Source organism: Podarcis pityusensis, assembly GCF_964106645.2.
Source record: "Podarcis pityusensis genome assembly, chromosome: 10".
Classification (NCBI taxonomy): domain Eukaryota; kingdom Metazoa; phylum Chordata; class Lepidosauria; order Squamata; family Lacertidae; genus Podarcis; species Podarcis pityusensis.
In genome coordinates, this window is record NC_138035.1 from 69726467 (window position 1) to 69747139 (window position 20673).

At 41.7% G+C, this 20673-nt stretch overlaps 2 protein-coding genes across 5 annotated transcripts in view; both read left to right on the forward strand.

Annotated features, from left to right (window-relative positions):
- The window catches only part of RELN (reelin), a 285563-nt gene extending 272296 nt beyond the window's left edge, over positions 1-13267 (forward strand). For all 3 annotated transcript variants that reach the window (XM_081023370.1, XM_081023371.1, XM_081023372.1), the window contains 4 exons: positions 589-808; positions 1350-1547; positions 3312-3410; positions 12125-13267. In XM_081023370.1, the coding sequence (XP_080879496.1) occupies positions 589-808; positions 1350-1547; positions 3312-3410; positions 12125-12221 (614 nt within the window). In that variant the 3' untranslated portion in view covers positions 12222-13267. The remainder of the gene's footprint in view (positions 1-588; positions 809-1349; positions 1548-3311; positions 3411-12124) is intronic.
- A 3121-nt stretch (positions 13268-16388) lies between these two features.
- Positions 16389-20673, forward strand: part of SLC26A5 (solute carrier family 26 member 5) — a 38257-nt gene continuing 33972 nt past the window's right edge. Inside the window, exon 1 of one of the 2 annotated variants that reach the window (XM_081023612.1) lies at positions 16389-16753. The gene's annotated coding sequence lies outside the window, so the exon portion shown is untranslated. The other variant, XM_081023611.1, reaches the window with a different exon arrangement.

The window sequence follows — 20673 nt, forward strand, 5'->3', positions numbered from 1 at the left end:
GAATTTACCAAAGAGCATATTTACCAAAGAGCATTAATCGGTATTCCCAACATGTGCAAACATAAGCAGTGTCCTATCAATAGTGTTTCTGCTCTGAAAAAGACATCATGTCTATGAATGATGTCGTTTTAGCTGGCAAAGACAAAATCACTAAATAAAATACAATCTCAAGACAAGTATGATGCATTATGGCAACTAGTCTTGAATATATGTGCGAAATAAGATGCTTGATCCACCACCATGTATTTATTTTTTATATAGGGCTAAAACTGGGAAAGAAAATATATGGCATTTTTAACATAGGTTATTTGAAAATCAATGAATGTTTATAATTTAATCAGTCTACAAATAAAAGACCCTGTATCTGAGGACTTACAAGTGACTTTCAGTGTTTTAAAGTGTCGGGAAAGAGCTTGGTGCGCTTCTGGGGTAATATTTCAAGTGGAGCATCAAAAGCTTTCACTTTCCCTCAGCCCCAAGTTCAAGGACTTAACCTGAAGCACAGGCTTTTCTTAACCATGAACATAAATTCTCAGTTAGAGTATCTCAGTGTTGTCAGCATTGTAATTTTTATTTATTCCTTTTCAGGGGATGACTGCTCTGTTTTCAGCCACGACCTTCCCAGTTATATTAAAGATAATTTTGAATCTGCAAGAGTAACTGAAATAAACTGGGAAACTATCCAGGGTGGGGTTATAGGGAATGGATGTGGGCAGCTGGCACCATTTGCACATGGAGATTCTCTGTATTTCAACGGATGCCAGATAAGGCAAGCTGTAACTAAGCCCCTGGATTTGACCCGAGCAAGGTAATTTTGTGTTGTCATGAATCTTAAATATATATTTTTCAATTTGCATGAGAAAGTTAGTGTTGAACACAATGGCATTCAGTGATATTAGGGGTGCAGGTGGAATGAAAATAACCTTAGGAAATAAAATTACAGGGATTGTTTTGCAACATGAGTTGTGTTCTGTTCTTCCCTCCACACATTTGGCCTAGACCAAATGGTGCTATGGCTAGATGAGCTCACCTCCAACACAGAGGCATTCAGTCAGGCTTCTGAAAAGGGGGACCTACATGCACACATATCACCTTCCAGCTTGAAGTGTCTTTTCCTTGCCTCACTACCCTGAGCAGGTAGTGGAAGAGGGGACGGATTGTTCCATCTGGCAAGCCAAATTGCTTGCCCTGATGGGACAATTGCCTTGGCACCACATGGAAATTCTTCCCAAAGAATCTTAAGAGTCAGTTTTATTGTTAGTAGTTTTACTCTTAACTGTTAGATCATGCAGTAAAGTAATTTCTATTCTATTCTTTTAACCTCTCCTCTCATGGTTTTTCCTCCCCAGCAAAATAATGTTTGTTTTGCAAATCGGAAGCCTTTCTCAAACAGACAGCTGTAACACCAATCTAAGTGATCCTAATACGGTGGACAAGGCGGTGTTGCTCCAGTACAGTGTAAATAATGGGATTACATGGCAAGTCATTGCACAACATCAACCAAAGGACTTTATACAAGCCCAAAGAGTGTCTTACAATGTACCACTGTAAGTACCAAGTAATACTACCAGTCTCTCTTACCGCAGACAATCCATACAAAAGAAACTCAACCACACATTAAAGTAAAAACCAGGGTGGGTGGGGCAGACACTGAAAAGTGAAATGGGTCTTGCCCTGGAGGGGGATGGATGTGACCGTTAAAAGTTATTTATGAGACACCAGCATTTTTAATTAAAGAACTAAATCCTTTTTTAAAAAAAAATTGAACTGTGAAAGAAAGACTTATTATTTTCTGAGCCAATATAGTTTAAAAGTGAAAAATTATGTAGTCTGTATTCACTCGTGACTTTTCCAGAGATATTATAATTTGACAATTTCCCCCACAGATGTTGTTACAATTTCATGTTGGTCTTCGTTACTTATACTCAGTGGAGCCTGCTGCCCTTTGGAACTGGTAGGGTGGAAAGCAGGAAGCCCAAAAGAGAAGATGGAGATATAGTCAATGGCAGACAGAGCTTCCTAATTCTGGTTTTGTCCCCATCCTCCTCCTTGCAATACTGAGGCTGAGGAGGAAGCTGACAGCCAGCACTACCTGCTAGACTGCTTGTGAGGTGATAGGCAGGTGCAAGCTGGCTGAGGACTGACTGGGCTTGGTGGGTCACTGCCCTACTTGCCCTAGTGGACAAGCCTCTGCTGCTAGTTCTATGGCAAGTAAATAAAACTTAGCCTAAGACTTGACATTTAGCAGCAAATTCAAGGTTCCCAGCTGGTTACTTGACTCCAGTGTGCAGGAGTCTGGGGACCTCTTCAAAGAAGTAGCCGCAATTGCAACCTGGTTCCAAGATTGGATTTCCAAATCAACTGGGGAAAGGTTACTAGGGGTTTGCAGATAAAAAAGTGATGGGTATAGAAAGGATTAAACACATTTTGTGACTTGCCACTCCTGCGTCTCATCCATCCTGACTTATATTATATGGAATCCCCTGACGTCACAACAGTTGCTAAGACGCAGCTAATTTTAGCTCCTTTGCCTCAAACCACTGCTTTGTGACATTGTAGCTAAAAGTCCATGGGACGTGGGTGGCGCTGTGGGTTAAACCACAGACCCTAGGACTTGCCAGTCAGAAGGTTGGCAGTTCGAATCCCCGCAAGGGGTTGAGCTCCCGTTGCTCAATCCCAGCTCCTGCCAACCTAGCAGTTCGAAAGCACGTCAAAGTGCAAGTAGATAAATAGGTACCGCTCCGGCGGGAAGGTAAACGGTGTTTCTGTGCGCTGCTCTGGTTCGCCAGAAGCGGCTTAGTCATGCTGGCCACATGACCCAGAAGCTGTACGCTGGCTTCCTCAGCCAGTAAAGCGAGATGAGCGCCGCAACCCCAGAGTCGGTCATGACTGGACCTAATGGTCAGGGGTTCCTTTACCTTTACCTTTTAGTTAAAAGTCCATTAATAGGATTGGACCGTCTGACTTTGGCATCCTTATACTAGTATGATAAATGCACCCCACCCTCAAATATTTTTTCAGAACGCTGTTAAGCTTGATAAATCTTGAAATAGCCTGGAAGCACATGGTAGTTCAAACAATGCATAGGAGTCTTATTTCCTGTTATAGGAATAGTCTTATTGCCAAACACATTTCAGACTTTCTGCTCTGCATCTCCTGGAACAGACCGTGATATACAGATAAGACTACGAGAGAGCTGTATTGTCATGTCCAAGGACCACAAGCAGTGCCTCTTCAAGGATAATCCCCCATGCATGCTAAACGTCTGCTTGTCTCCTCTCTAACTTCTCCTCCTCTGTCTGCCCCTTTAGGGAGGCACGAATGAAGGGAGTGCTCCTTCGCTGGTGGCAGCCCCGCCACAATGGCACAGGCCATGATCAGTGGGCTCTGGACCACGTAGAAGTTGTTCAGTGAGTATAAAACGTCGTCTCGTATCACCACCACCCTCATCTTGGAAAGTGCTGGTTTTTCCACAGCATGGCACATTTCAGTGTAGTAAGGAGCTCTTCCTAGTCCCAGGAGAGGGTATGTGTTTGAGGTCAGATGCAGGGTAGAGGAATGCACTGGGTACTGTTGTAAATGCAGGAAGGGGAAATGTGGGGTTTAAACTGCTTTTGAATTGCTGATTATTCTGTGCCCCATTGTCCATGGAAGAGGATGTGTGTGTTTCAGCAAGTAAGGTGTGAAGCTGAATTGCATTTTGAAGCACACTACAGAACTGTAGTATATGTTGTTCTTCTGCAGTTATAAACACAATTCACCTGTAACGCTAAGCCAAACCATGACTTGGTGTAAACAAGCAAATGTGTGGGTTCCTGAAGAGAAGATTGCGGTCACTGTGCTCCTCCTGCAGTCCTGCTGCTGTTAAATTACTCAGGTCTAAGGCATGGCTTGGTTTAGCATTGTATTAGTCTTGCTTCAGACTAGCCACAAGTTGTAACCAAGGTTTTGTTCCTGGTTTGCTGTTTGTGGATTGGGAGAGACAAAGAACAAACTCGGGTTCATACGTGAAGCTAAGTCAAACCATGACTAGATCCTAAGTAGCACAGCAGCAGCAAGATTTGAGGACGAGCACCACAGCAACAATCTTTTCTCTGGGAACCCACAAGTTTGTTCATTCAAGCCATGGTTGGCCTAGCATTGCAGGAGAATTGGGCCATATTGCAATTGACTTGGGCTTCAGCTTTAGCAACTAATGCCTTATTCATCCTCCACCTCTTTTCCCCAGTAATCAGGTGGTGTTCAGAAACAGGGTTCATTATAGCAAGCTTCTATGGGCAGAGAGCACTACATTCATTTCCCTGCCACAATCTTACCAAGTAAAATGTTTTTGTCCTGTTGATTCTTCCCCTGGCTAAAATGGTCTCACAATCAGAATAACCAGTTTATGCTTATTGCATCACAGAAAGATGACCAACTTTTTCTCTAACAATTTAGTTCCTGACATTCTAGTGTCATGACGGGCTGGGATTCATCGCTCCAGTGATTGGCTGAGAGAGGTGTGCCTTCCCAGTAGATAGGTTCAAATGTTATTTTATTGAAAGCTTTCAAAGTGTAATGGAGAGTGATGGAGCTTGGATTATATCTTCAAACATTTTTGCTCAGCTGTTAAACTATTGGTTTCTTGATTCACATTTAAATTAGGGCTGTGGAAGTATTAATTGGTAGACTATTTTACTCAGTAATTATCACTTTTTGTCATATACTTTATCTGTGAAAAGTGCTAATAGTATGATTGGGTCACGTGCTGGTCCCAATCCAGCTAAAGTTAGTTGTGACTAAAGTCCCCAAGTTATGTCCCATTGAGAGTAACAGGATGTGGGCACAACTAATTTTAAAAAGTTCAGAGCCACTGGCTTGGATCTAGACTTGCCCCATGCTCCCCCTACTGCAGTTCCTCCCAACCCAAAGCTGCTCCTGGACATCAGGAGACTCTCCAGAACGCAGCACAGAGGATTAGAGTGGGAGGAAGGAATTGGAGAAAATTGGGTGGAGGTGCCTTGCATGACGACCCCTTGCACCCCATCCCATCTCATTCTGAAGAGCTACTTGACTCTCAGAACCACTGGGGAAGCTTTGGGGAGGCAATTGAGCACTTGTGCAAATCTGGATCCAAGCCATTGTGTTGATGATTTTTAAAATGATGATGAATTAGTTTGAAGAAATATCCTATTGCCATTGAATAGCTTCAAACTGCTAGTTGTATCTTCAGCCGTGGCTGACTCTGTTAAAGCAAGACTGTAAACTGTCTTTCAAAACCTCAACTTTAGTCTATGGACAGCCCTAATTTAAAGTAGTAAATATGACAATAGCAACTCGGATTACGGCATCTAGATAGTCCTGCTCTAGACTTCACTGCAAGGCACCTTCTTGCATGTCACTCATGCCCACCCCAAGTATTGATTCACGCTTGGCTGCCTTTTGCTTTTTGTCTTTGTTATTTCAAACACACCTTGCTGACTTTGCCTCCATAAAATCAAAATCTAAGTTTGAAGTAGAAAAAGGAAACAGAGTTTTATTCTTAACTCACCAAGTACATTTGATGCAGATTCTGCACACATAATACACAAATACATTTTTAAAATACTGCATTTTGGGGTATAATATAGGTAGCTTGGGTAAATCCTAACTTTTCAAGATTTTCATCTTTAAAAATTAAGGGGGGAAGGCAGGGAGGATAGAGCTTTCATATTAAAGTTGGAAAGGATATTTCTTACCATGAAATACTTCAGATTTTTCTATATATGTGCCACTTTCTTCTGCAGAGGCTCACAAAGTGGCTTTTAAAGAATAAGTAAAAAGCAGCATTAAAAACATAATAATTTATTATAATTTTGCACATTAAAGCAACAGTGGCAAAAAAAACCAAAAACCCGAAACAGGTCAGTCATCTCAATTTCCACAATGAGCTTAACAGAATGTTGGTTTTTACCTACCATTGGAAAGTCTTAATAAACTCTCATTGGAAACAGCACTAAGATGACCCTTTTCTAATACAGTGGTACCTCGCAAGACGAATGCCTCGCACAAAAAACTCGCTAGACGAAAGGGTTTTTTGTTTTTTGAGCTGCTTCGCAAGACGATTTTCCCTATGGACTTGCTTCGCAAGACGGAAACGTCTTGCAAGTTTGTTTCCTTTTTCTTAACACCGTTAATACAGTTGCGACTTGACTTCGAGGAGCAACTCATAGAACGGGGTGTGGTAGCCTTTTTTGAGGTTTTTAAAGACTTTGGTGATTTTTGAAGCTTTTCCAAAACTTTCCCGACACCGTGCTTCACAAGACGAAAAAAATCGCAAGACGACAAAACTCGCGGAACGAATTAATTTCGTCTTGCGAGGCACCACTGTAGTGGACAATCTTACATCAAATAATGGTGTAGCACTGTAAAGTTCTCGTTGTAAATCTTAATTCTATCTATATATGAGGAAAGGCACTTCCTAAGGAGCCAGCTAGATTTCAGGGCAGTCATCCATGGGAATTAATAGAAGAAGAAGCATCTGAACATGTATTAAAGAGAGTTAAGTAAATGAACGTGCTATGGTTAACTTGGATATACAGCATCAGCTAGCTGATCTAGAAGTAGGGCCACTAGATACGAGAAAATTCCAAGTGCTGCAGCTATTCTTATTTCTGCATGAAAGCTGTCATGTGCAAAAATTCCCTCTTCTACACAACTCTTAAAGGTGGTCCTCCTTGGCCCTGCATCTATAGCCTTCCTGCAGTCTTATTCTAAGGGCCTGTCTCCAACGTATGGCTCCAACAGATAGTTTTGCACAAGCAGGATGCAGGAACAACCCTTAGGTCGAAGCTTTCCAAATTTTTCATGTTGGTGGCACACCTTTTAGACATGCATCATTTTGCGACACACTAATTCAGTTCTACTAGCAAACCAGGGGTTAAACTAACCCCTTTCCAGCCCCAGGAGGAGCACGGGGAGCGGGTGTGCAACACACTGCAGGCAACACACTAACGTGTCCCGACACATGCAGACACATGTCCATTTCATAGGACAAGGTTAGCCAAACATTGCTGGACTACAACTCTCATCTTGAGCATTGACCATGCTTTCTGGGGCAGGTGGGTGTTATACTCCAGCAACATCTGGAGGGTACCACATCGACCACCCCAGCTACAGAAATATACCCCAGCCACATGATCCACCTACCATAAAAAGGAAGATGGGGGAGGATCTACAGTGGCACCCACAGTTCCTTATTATTATGCTATTAATTAATCCCTGCTGCTGCCATTCAGTGGCCATTCCATGTTGGCTCCTCCTATCTATGCCAGTAGGAAAATGCCAGCAGGGACTAAAGAACTTTGAGACATTTATCTTTTAAGAGACCATGTCACATAACCCAAACTAGATATGAAGGTTAAACCTGATGTTAGTCATACTCAGAGTAGCCCCACGTAAATGAATGGACACAGTAAACTTATTGCTGTTGGCAGGAGACAATGGAAGAGTGAGCCTTCAGGGGGGAAGTCAAAAGACAGCCCAATGTTTGTCGCACAGTTTGGCCTTGTGTAGTTGTTTTTGGGTTCACAAATAGCCATTGTGGTGTGGAGCCTGACTGGGAGCATGGTGAGGAAGAGGGAGAGGCGCTTTAACAACTACTACTACTACTACTACTACCACTACTTATTATTCTTAAAAGTTTATTTACCATCCTTCATCTGAAAACTTTGCTTCCATTATGCTCCTGATCAGAACTAGTCACACCATATCAGCTCTTTGTGATGGGAGGAAAGATTCCATTGGCATCAAGGACCGATGGTGTGAACAATTATCACATCTAGTTTGGCTCTCTGTCTCTTAAATTATAAGCCCTAGAATTCATTGCATTCTTGATTGCATATATGGTTGGGGGGAAAACATTTTTAGGCAAATCACTCACTTGGGAGCTGGGGAGGGGGTCTTTTTAGGATAAATACTTCCTTCCTTTCTGGGAAATATTTTTTGCTCTCTGCACTCCTATATTTTATCTCCAGGACTAAAACTTGGAACCAACTTTGTATTCTCTGTGCATGTCACTTCTCATTTAGCCAAAGCTCACTGCCTGCTTTGCTATACTGTGGAAACCACACAATTATATATATATATATATATTGCATGTCCATCTTGAGTAATCGTTTCTTTGTGAAGAGGGCAAGCCCTTATTAGTGATTTAAGAAACAAAGATGTCAAATGTTACTAATAGCTGAAGGATGGGACACTTGGTCTCCTGTCCTTGTTCAATGACTCCCATCAAAATGTTAACAGCACATGAATTTGGAAGTAGCCCCATAATTCCTTTTACAAATATTATCTTTATCTTTATCAAAATTGGAATCATCATGTTATGACTTTGGGCTTATGGGCATGTTGTTAATCTTTCCATAAATATCACGCTTTTCATTATTAAGATAATTTCACGGTTTTGGCACAAATGATTTTTGTAAATTTTGTTGCAAAGAATCGCCATGCTTTTTCTTAAAAGATTTAGATATGAAATCTAGCTTCTAGCAGTATGAAATTGCATTCATTTCACTAGCCATCTTTCTTTGCTTCATCTCCTAAGCACAGAGCCATTACTATACGTATAGGAAAGTTTATACCTACTCCAGCACAGAAAAGAAACTGTTGAAATATAGCAGCATTATATTAATTTTCTCATTATTTATGTGAACATTCAGCTATGTGGTTGTATTTCTATAACAATTTATACTTGTAAAATTATTTGAATGATGAAATAAGCATTTTTTTAATCAGAAAGTAATTTGTTCAATTTTTATTTTCAAAAGAGATGAAAAATCCTATATTGCCTCTAAACCTCATCAGTCTTTTATGACTAATCACAGTGCTGCATGCATTGAAATACATTTTCTAATTTGTGTTGTATTTCATTATTTGCTGTCATTGGTTTTACACTAGAGTAAGGTAAGTAAACTTATTACCACAATATCCGTGCAGCCATTATACTTTACAAATATTCTTTTGCTCACTTAGCTAAGTCTGATTACTGTGGCTTGAAGGTGACAGTGATCAGATTCATTTACACCAGCAAACATGGAAGCATGAACTTCTCTGCCCGTAAAAGGCATAATCCTGTTGTCCTGTGTTGTTTGATGCCCTTAACAGCTGTAGTCCATCAAAATATGCACCCAAGAGTCTTGTCAAATGCCTCTATTTGTCTTCACAGAGTTTCAAAATACAGCATAGAAACTCATTCCATACAGTTTCAAATCTACAAATATAAGCACAGAAGCACATACTGGGCTGCTATAATTCATTTTTATTTTAAATAATCAGTCACATGAGATTAAATAATTTGATGCTGGCTGCTCGCTGCATAGTAAGTATAGTTTGTGACAGAGCACATACTTCCAAGGGACCAAAGCCCCCATCTTCTATTACCCAGGGGATGGCTGGAAAGTGAGGTCATGCCCTCTTGACCTAAGCCTAAACATGAGCAGCTTCTTCCATACATCCTCATTGCATACATCCAGGGGGCAAAGTTAGCCGTGCAGTGGGGCTCACATGATTGGATGCTTCTCAAGTGTTCCCTATTTTCCAGGGACATCCCTGATTTAGGAGAAGCCGTCCCGGTTTCTGATTTGATCCCGGAATGTCCCACTTTTCCTTAGGATGTCTCAATTTTTCATTGGAGAAATGTTGGAGGGTATGGCCTTATCCAACCCCTGAGCCATCTGAAGGCAATCCTGTATAGCGAAGTTTGTTTAATGTTTTATTATGTTTTTTATATGTTGGAAGCTGCCCAGAGTGTTTGGGGCAACCCAGTAAGATGTGTGGGGTATAAATAGGAAAATTGTCATTATGGAATGGGATGTCCCTATTTTCATCGGAGAAATGTTGGAGAGTATGGGATGAGGGAAGGATCTCTCTACACACAAAGCTAGTACGTTAAGGAGACCAGGGGAGAATGTTTCTCCCTTACAAAGAGTTTTCAGTGAGAAGGGGATGTTTTGTTTGGAATTGTGTAGTCACGTGAACCCATTTCTCATCTGAAGTGGTATGGACTTTTAGTTTACCATCTCAATGACAACTAGATCAAAGCCATTTTAAAACAACAGCAGGAAGTTGTGGTAGGTTAGGCAAGAAGAATTTTGGTTTGGGTTTTAATTTTGGTTTTGGCACAGATTGTTACATTCTGTGTGCTGCTGTGGCAATACAGCAATTCATTAAGTTCTTTTATCTTGCTTTGAGATACAGTGGTACCTCTGGTTGCGAACGGGATCTGTTCCGGAGGCCCGTTCGCAACATGAGCAGAACACAACCTGCGTCTGTGCGTGCACGGATCGCGATTCGCCGCTTCTGTGCATGCACGTAAAGTCATTTTGCACGTCTGCGCATGCATGAGCGGCGAAACCCGGAAGTAACTTCTGGGTCGCTGCGGGACGCAACCTGAAAACACGCAACCTGAAGCAAACATAACATGAGGTATGACTGTACTGGTATTTAAATTTATTTCTCACATATGAGGAACGTTAACTTTTGAGAAGCGTCTTGTTGGAAGAATGCCGGTTCAGACTTTTACCTGTTTGTCTACATAAACAATCACATTCATCATCAGGCATGTAATTAAATGGACAAACATAACACATGAGCCCAGCCATCCTTGACATGGCCAGCAGCAATTCCTGTGATTGTGGTAACTGAATAAAGTGCTACTGCAGTCATGGAACAGTTCAGGGCCGTTAACTCATATGTGGGTGGCTGACATTAGTGTGTTAATTTTTACTTACAAACACCACCAAAATCCACAATCAGTCCAAAATTGATATGTAAAAAGGAAAGCCTGTGGATCACAGGACCCCACCCTCTCACTTGGGGACATTCAGTCTCTCTCTGAATGTACTCAGTGGGATCCCTGGCAATGGATGGTGAGCTTCTCTGCAACTAGGGCAGGGGAAGGTTGAACTGATGGCAACACTCCCTTCTATGGCATGAAACAACAGGGACACAATGGGAGACAGGGGTGATATCTAACTATCCATCTCTAGTGATAGCTGCACCAAGGGCAGGTTTTGCTCACATCATCACTGTCATATCATAGACTTTACCCTTCCATTTTCAGAATAGACTATCAGTCATTTGTTCATTTGGGAGAAAGTAATGTGGCAGTGTTTATGTACCATCTAGAAGGCAAAAGGGTACATGACCAGACCAGGGCATTAGCTTTTACATATAGGTCAGTAATGCCTGTTAGCGATTTGTATCTGCTTCATAGGGGTGGTGCTATGCAACAGAATTAAACGGGGCAGGGGGAAAATGGTGTAGAAGCATTTCAGTCTTTGTGGACACTACCAGCTCTGATCTTATGGTTTCTAAGATCTACTAAGTAGATTTCATTTAAATAAGAATAACTGCAAAAGCCAATTACTGCAAAAGGCTGCAAAACCAAAATTAATGAGCTTGTGTTTCTCAGGAGTTGAACAATTATGAGTTTAGCACAATGAAAGCAAAATAATTCTCTGCTTAATGATGTTCTTTATCCATGATACATTTAATTTTCCAGCAGTCAGGCTGCTTTGCATTTCTGGTATCTAGTGCTCACTTTAGGAACTTGGCTTATCCTCCAAGGGTACTTATCCACATGTACCTACCACTAATAAAGAAGACAGCACTAGAATCTTAACGAAACATTGTGTGACAATGTTCAATTAATGTAAAGCTGTCTTCCTAAACTAAATTGTAATGAAAGCACAATAAGGGTCCTTTGTCTGCTTTACACACCGTGGGTACGATCCAAACTTTGAATGCCTAATACAATCCTATATACTCTATGAGATTAATTCCCAGGTAAGTGTGTACAGGATTGCAGCCAAAGTCTCAGTGAAATCAACAGGACTTAACTTGAGAACATAGTAAACTGGAAACTAACAGAACTTAAGTCAGCCTAGCTAGCTCCAGATCACTCCATGCCATGAGTAGCAGCAACTGTCCAAAATGCTTCAAATTTGGTTTGGTTTTGGGTTTTTTACATAATTTTGTATGAATGTTAATTATCATTTAAAGCAAGATGTGTAGAAAAATGCAGCCTGCAGCTTGGGAAGGTCTTTCCAACATATATACAAAAGGACCTTAAGTTCTTCTCTTCCGTCCTCTTTCCATTGAACAGCACTCGCAAACAAAATTACATGATGAATTTTTCACGGCAACATGGGCTCAGGCATTTCTACAACAGAAGACGAAGGTCACTTAGGCGATTCCCGTGAAGGACAAGACATTTCCTTTCTTTCCCAACCTGTGATGTGCCGCTTTCCATTCTTTTCAATCTAGCACTGCCGTCTGGTTTGTCAGGACTTTTTTATTGATGAATATTTTGAAAGCCTCCATCGAGACAGAGCATTACACCACTTTTTTCGCACTGTGATCTAATGAGAAGTGACTTATTTTCTCATAGGTAAATGTTTTTAATGTTGATGTGTCTGTGAAAAATTGTGATCTGTTGTAATACCAGTTACAGTGGCAGTATTGGAAGTAAGCAACTGGTTCTGTTTTTAACAAAAAACAAAACAAGCATACATTTAAGCACAAAAGACTTTTCATATTTTATGTCAGAAACGACAATATTAAGTACAATATTTAACATACTTTGTCACATAGGTATTTAAATGCACTGTATTTCAGCTCTGTATCATATTTTATATGATTAAGTTATCATTGTTTGTTCTCTTTGTATTCAACTTGATACGTTGGCACTGTATTGACTTGTTATAATAATTTGCTGCTGATTTGGGGGCTACATAACTGTCTGATGCTATGAGTAAAGCAAACAAATGCCTAATCAAAAAGTTAATAACAGACATTGTTGTACAAGACATCATTGTCCTTCATTCTTACTCTTTGATATGTCTGTCAGTTATTGTTTTGTGGGCAAAAAAAAATACTTGACATTTAAACCTTTTCTACTAAGCAGATGTGGATAAACTTTTTCCCACCCAACCCTCTCCAAACAGAAGCTCCTGTTTCCGTGTCCAAAAGTAAAGCAATTCTCTGTGGATGATTTACTTACAGTAACTGCCATTTGGTCTCTGTAGTAATGGAGTGATTTGTAAAAAGTGAACGTTTCTTCGTGTTTATTTGTGGTTTGTTTCTATTGCGGGTCATGTTTGTATCTTATGATGTTGTATCTACACCAGCAACATAATAATGACCCTACAACCCTAAACTGTCTTATTATCATGAATTAAACATGTTTCACTCTACAGTGAACTGAGCTAAAATTCTATGCTTCAATAAAGATAATGTCAACAAATTATTTATGTGCTACTTTTTTCACAGCTTATTCATTGGGAAGAGGGAGTGATTCAAAGGTATATACACCACACACATTTATGGCCTACAGTTTTCATACCCACAAAATAAGAGGTAATGATTAGGCCTATGTCTGAAAAAGAAGTGATTTTGCACCTAGGTACCTAATGTAAAAGTGCATTGGGAAGAGACCTGGTGGTTTGTTGCACAAAATATTGTGTGCAAGTGCTGTGCGATTGGGAGTGGATATTCACCTGAGAGCTATCTCACTTATGACATTAACATTCTTCACAAAGTTATGCACATAAGTCTGGAATCCACTTCTAATCTCACAATAGGTAGATTTGGGGGGGGGGGTCATATCTGAAGAGTCCCTTAGTGTAGGAGAAAATCGGCGGTTACATTGGCACAACTCTTTTTGAGGGCTTTAAGTAGAAGTGTTGATTCCAGGGTGTGCACACGATGATGAACAAATCCTTCTCTGAAGTTAAGACATACAAATTGTGGCTAGATTTTTCAACGGTCTTAAACAACACTAACACATATTTTCTTATACTGTATCACTATTATAGCTTGTTTTCCGAAAGACCCTTATGCCCTGTTCTAGCTTCATAGTCTGCCAGATTACCTCAGGTACACGTATGAGACAAGCTCCTCATGCAAGCCAGGCAAAACCCTTCCTTCTCCATGTGTCAGGTGAGCTGTAGTCACATCAGCATACTCTGTCTTGCCTGCATGGTACATCCACCTGCCCATCCCTGGGCTGGCTGCGTATGCTACTCTCAACAGATGTCAGAGCTGGTTAATACATAGAACCTGAAAGAATGGGCCACAGAAAATACCCCTTTGCAAGTCAAGCCCCCAGGTGGTACAGATACAGCAGCAGCTGTCTGTAGTACCACTTATGATTTATTTCCAGTTGGAAGCAGTGCTGGTCTATTCCATAATAAATTTGTTAAGTCTATAGATACCACAAAACACTTTGTTGATTTTCCATTCTCGTGTGTGTATTCATACATGGTACAACCATCTGCTTAACACGCTGGTGGGATTTCTTCTCCCTTCTCCAGGATCAATAAACAGCAATATCAGGAGATACTACTGGATCCTGAAGTACATTATTATACAGTGCCATAGTTGTGGGACTGTAAAAACAGGAGCACTATAAAACATGATAATCTTATCTGCTGGTATTATAACTTGGCCCAGGAAAGTAGGGAGTTGGCTGAGTTTATTGTTCACTCTGGTCTCTTACGGATTTCCTGTGTTAAAATGCTATAAGGAAGAAATTCCAATACCACAACTATTTTTTTAAAGGAAAAATGTGTACAATTTTGCCAAACAACAATCATTTTTCTATTTATTCAGGTAGAGTATGTCATGTATTGTTCAAACAGAGTATACTTGCAGCCATGCAATCAAATGCAATTTTGAAATGTTAATAGTTCTTTCCATTTTCTAAGAACTGGCAGGATTTTTGAGATCTCTAACAAAAGAGCCAGCCTAAGTGGATGAAAGTCAGAGGCATAAGACTCACAAGACACTGCTTAAAAGAAAAGCTCAGCGATAAAGCTAAATCCTGAAAGACGTGCCTAGGCCAACTCACGCCAGGCCAGCACAAACAATGAAGTAACCCTGCAAACATAGCTTATTTGAAATTTCCCCCAAGACACACATTCACATTTGATTGTAGAGTTTAAAAGGTGTAAGTTTGTTGTATTAATGAAATTAAACATAAATAAAAGGAATTTTAATGCATTTATACAATAAGTCCCATTAACCATTCCATCATTATTCTCACATTTAAACTCTGAAGTAAAAACAAATTCTGTATGTTGTTTATATTTTTAATGTATTTCCCCACACCCCACACCCTTTTCACAGCTATAAAACTATGGGCAGCCTCATCCAAAATTACTTGTTATCTGGCAGCTGATAAAGGATCCCCTCTTAGTATCTTTTATGTAGTGTTTTATCAATTCACTCCAAATGCTACTAATCCATCACTTTCAAAGCCTGAAACAATTCTAATCCTGACACGAGCAAGGGTTGAGTTTGTATCCCACCAAATTATACTCAAAAGCAGACCCAATTAAATCAGCGAGCTTCTGTTAGCCAAGTTCATTTATTTCAATGGGTAAGTTGGCTGCAACTGAGGTTTTTTTTAAAAAAACCCAAACAATTTATAACCTGATATTCAATCCAGTTAAACTGAAGAATATTAATTCATGCTTGTTTTGTTCCATCCACTTCAATAGTACCTTGTGCCTTGAACCAACAGATACTACTGCTGCTTTTATTATTTAGAAAGTGCCTAATATTTCTAGGTACTAATTTTAAAAAGAACACAGGCCTTGGCTGCAGATCTGCAATCTAACATACATGATACAAAAGGAAAGGATGGGGGCGGGGAAGAGGAAAAGAATAGGGAGACTGCAATCCTATACATATTTGCCTTTAATACATCTCATGAAACTCAACAAGACATACTTTAGAATAGACATGCCTAGGATTCAATGGTCAAGGTCCCACTTATTACATCATCATCATTACCAGGTGGGATGGTTTGTGGCGCTAGGCCATAATTGCACCGCAATCCTGGACAGTTCTGGGAGATGCTATGCCCCGAAATGATATTTACAGGGAAGGAGCAGCTCAGGGTGAGATACTATTTCAGGTCTAACAGTCCTGAATTAGCTAACTCATGCATATTAAATACGGGGGTATCTTCATGGGAAGGTTCTACCTGCGCTATGAAAGGATATCAGTTTTATCCCAAACAATATAAAAAATTCCTTCCAGTAGCACCTTAGAGACCAACTAAGTTTGTTATTGGTATGAGCTTTTGTGTGCATGCACACAATACCAATAACAAACTTAGTTGGTCTCTAAGGTGCTACTGGAAGGAATTTTTTAAAATTTTGTTTCGACTACGGCAGACTAACACGGCCACCTACCTGTAACTAGTTTTATACCAGTTTATCGTGGCTCCCCCCCCCCCAAAAAAAAAAAATATAATAATACCAGGAATAGTTTGAAAGCGACAAGAATTGTTTGCCAAGATCCCCAGCCTCACCCCCATTTCAAAACGGGGAAACTCCTGTACAACCAGCTGGTCACAGGCGACCCCTCGACACGGGTGGACGAAACGGCGGCTCTCCCCTGGGTCTCCCTTTTCGCGAGATTCATCTGCGAACAACGTCAAGAGCCCTGGACCGGACCCTCCGCTAACGGGAAGAGGAGCCCCTCGGCCGAGAAGAAGCTTAGCAAGCCATTTCGGGCGGGAGTCGGAGAAAGAGAGAGAGAGAGAGAGGCCCGGCTTTTACCTCAGGCCCAGCGCCACCGAGGTCGCCTCGAGAGGCATGCTGGGACTTGTAGTTGCCTCGCGCTCCTTCGCTCGTGCCCTGAACGGACGCGGGAACTACCGGTCCCAGCAGCCCCTGCCACGGGGAATGGGGGTGAAGAAACCCTAAAGGCCCGCCCTTGATATGTGAGTGTGTGTGTGTGTGTTGTGGTAATGCCTAATTTTGGGCTGCCGGGAGGAGGAGGAGGAGAGCTCCGGCTGAGGGCGGAGAGTTACCTCAGGTTACCGTTTAACAGGCCGCCGCCGCTCCTGTTGCTACTGGGCTTGGGCGGCGAAGCGACCTCGGGAGGCCGCGAGGAGGCGGAGAAGGTGAGGCGCGAGGAGCGCGAGGCGCCTTTTTAAATCTTAATTTATTCATTTATTCATTGTATGCTTGTGAGCGAAAGAGGGATAAAAAATAAAAATAAAAATTAAGGCAACGGGGGAAAGGAAGGAGGCGGCGGGTGGTCGAGACTCGGCGGGTTGGGACCGAATAAGTAAGTAAAATAAGTGAGAAACAGCTTTCGGGACCGCCGCCGTCGCCTCCTCAGAGAGAACAGATTTCGGACCGGGTTGATCGCGGGGCTTTTCAAGTGTGTGCGATCCCCTTTTAAGGACCAGCAAAACTTGTCCCGGCAGAGAGGTTAAAACCGGTGCGGGGAGCAGCTCCTCCTCTCGCTTGGTCTCTTCGCCGGTCAGGCTGCTGCTTTTAAGGAGCAGGGCCAGTTTTTTTATTTTAAAAAAATGAAATTGGGGTGTGTGAGGACAAACCTCATTCGGAGAGAGAGGAAGGAAGCCTCCTGATTATTATTATTGTTGTTGCTGCTGCTTGTTGTTAGTTAGTTTAAATACGTTTAGTCCCTGCCTGGCGGTGTATCCGAGTCAGGCTTGTTTGGAAAGTCTTGCCCGCAGGAAGCCTTTGCCCTTCTAATGGGTGAGCCTGGTTTGGGGTGTGGAAATGGCCCCGAAGGTTTGTTTCGCAAAGTTCAGGGAGGAACCTTGGTTTTAAGAAAAGAGGTTCTAAGGGATGAGCCCTGTTCATTGGGACTGCCAACCTTGCTTGTAAAAAAGAGATCCTGCCCACCTTAGCAGATTTCGCCCGTGACCTGGGTCTAATCGCACCTCTTGCCCAGAAGCTGCAAGAAGCTCCTTTCTAAGTGCCGCTTTGCCATGAGAAGCCTCTTCAAGGTTTAGCCCATCATTTGCCATCCTCCCCTGATAACTTCCCCTCCTGCAGTTCTTTCGCCTCCCCTCCCTCTGTTTCATTCTCTTAACTGCATCCTGCACTTCCTCTTTTAATCTTTATGTTGCTTGCATTGCTTTTATCACACTTTTATCAGTAGGATAAGGTTTACAACTTGTATCAATATACAAGCGAGACTGGCTGACTAAAGTATTCAACTCCATTGACGTATTTGAGGAAGAGCAAAGAGCCTGTAATCGGAAGCTCTGATGGGGGAAACCCCATACCTGAATCTTTAGCCCACAGCTAAAGATCCTGGCTCTAGATTCTAGGGAGAACCACTGACAAGAATTCCAAAATGAGCTGAAAATCACTTACCGGTAATCACTAGCTTTTGAAAACTTCTTTGTTTTTCCCAAATCCCACAATCATTTCCAGCATAATCTGATTTCCCCCCTTCTAGTTGCCTTTCCACTTTTTCATTCCCCAGCAACATAGCCTTCTATTTTTTCCTTTGTTTAAGGCTGTTTGTTTAAAACTTTAATAGTGTGTTCATAAATCCTTGAGAATAAAGGGGCCCTTAAGTTGTCGTAGTACAATCAAAGTATAAGGAACAAAGTAGTCTGTATTGTGAATAAAGAAATCTGCCCGATATTTATTAATGTTCTGCATTTTTATGGTGCTTTCTGTCCAATCTTCTGTACATAAAGGCAAGTATATTTTAACTGTGAAAGTATATTAGGCCTGCTAGGTGCATGTTTTGAATGCACAAAAGTCTTTTGGTGATCAAACAAGTAGCCTCTTGGTTGTAAGGCATCAAAATGTACTGATTGCAGGAAAACCTCTGCTGGACAGCTCTCAGTTAAGCCAGAGCTAGCTTAGTGTGCCTGCTTAGAACACACAAATCTTCCAGCAAAAAATACACTAATAAAAAGCATTAAGTATATGAACATTCTAAATACAATTCCCTCATGCCTCCAAAACCATTGATAAAAATTGGTACAAACCTGGCAAATGAAACTTGATTTACCACAAAACTGGCCATTCAGGAGTTAGCATATCCATAAAAACTATCCTGCATACAGGAGCTTAAACAGCCTCACAGACCAGGGGTGGTGCCTGTGATTGCGAAAGCACCCTTGAAGTCTTCCTACAAAGCCTCGGAGCACCCTTGGTCATGAGGTGGTGTGGGTGATTACATACTTTTCCCTTGAAAAATACATTGAGCTGAAGGAGGAAGTTGAAATTATGATATTTTCCCAATTCCTCTTTTAGTTCTATGTGCTTTTCAAGGCTCATATTAATTCTAAGATCCCTTAGAAAAGTAAAGTGTGTGCATGCTTTTTATCTCTCTCTGCAGAGCTGGAGGTTGGTACTGAACTAAAGGAAATGGAGAGAGGTTACCAGAAGGGATGGCATCCATGGCACTCAGTCCAAAATCAAATGAGCTCATGGGCCGATAAAGATTGGCACCCCTGCCACATATAGTACATACACACAAGCACTTGGATTCACTGGGGTAAAACATTTTAAAGTGTGGTGCAAAGGTTCTGTAATTGTAGGATGGTTATGCAGATAGTCAGTAGATGACTGCTTTTACAGAGAATGATTGTCATTGTGCTATCAAGGCAATTCAGATTTAGTATGACAAGCACAGCAAGGACTTGGACTGCATGCACACCATACATATCAAGCACATTACTTCCCCTACAGTATCTCAATAACTTAGTTTGTGTTGGGAAATATAGCTCCGTGAGAGGTAAACTACGTATGGTGTGTACACAGCCTCCCACTGGTATTCCCTCAGTATTTGCCTATATTGCCAATATCTCCCTCAATATGCACCAATATTTGACATAATTCCAAGATGAGTAAGGATGGAGCCGGAATGCACTATACTAGACAGGAAAAGTGGAAGCCCAGAATTATCAACATTACCCAGAAATCACAGTCCTGTTCTCCATTTCGACCAACCAGGCAAGGGATGGAGGATCTGCGGCCCTTTAGATGCATTTAGGTTCCAGCTCCCATCAGCCCCGGCCAGCATGGCTGATGGTCAGAGATTATGAGAGCTGGTGACCAGCATCATGGCTCAGTTGGTAGAGCAGGAGACTTAATTTCAAGGTCCTGGGCAAAAGATTCCTGCATTGCAGGGGGTTGGGCTAGAATACTCTCATCCCTTTGAACACTACAAAGAGAGAGAGAGTGAGTTAGGCTTGAACTAGACAAAGGGTGGGGAAGGGGAGAGATAGTTAGATCCTCTAAGCCAGGCATGGCCAAACTTGACCCTCCAGCTGTTTTGGGACTACAACTCCCATCATCCCTAGCTAACAGGACTAGTGGCCAGGCATGATGGGAATATAGTCTTGTAATCTGGGGAACCGGGTTTGCGTCTCCGCTCCTCCACATGCAGCTGCTGGGTGACCTTGGGCCAGTCACACTTCTTTGAAGTCTCTCAGCCCCACTCACCTCACAGAGTGTTTGTTGTGGGGGAGGAAGGGAAAGGAGAATGTTAGCCGCTTTGAGACTCCTGAAGGGGAGTGAAAGGCGGGATATCAAATCCAAACTCTTCTTCTTCTTCTTCTTGTAGTCCCAAAACAGCTGGAGGGCCAAGTTTGGCCATGCCTGCTCTAAGCAATATTATTTGCATTATTCTGCCATTGAAAGGAGAATACATGCCCTTTTCTCATTTTGTTATTGGCATGTGCCTAGTTCACCTCTGTATGTTCCCATCAGCAAACCAATATTGACTCTGGAATGTGAACTTGGCTAGAAACTTCATTTGCTCTATGAACCTGCCAAGCTAAATGGGTTGGTCAGGTCAGTCTTCAGGCCAGTGTCAGCATGAGGAACACCACGGAACAACAAGAAAATTAACAAGTCA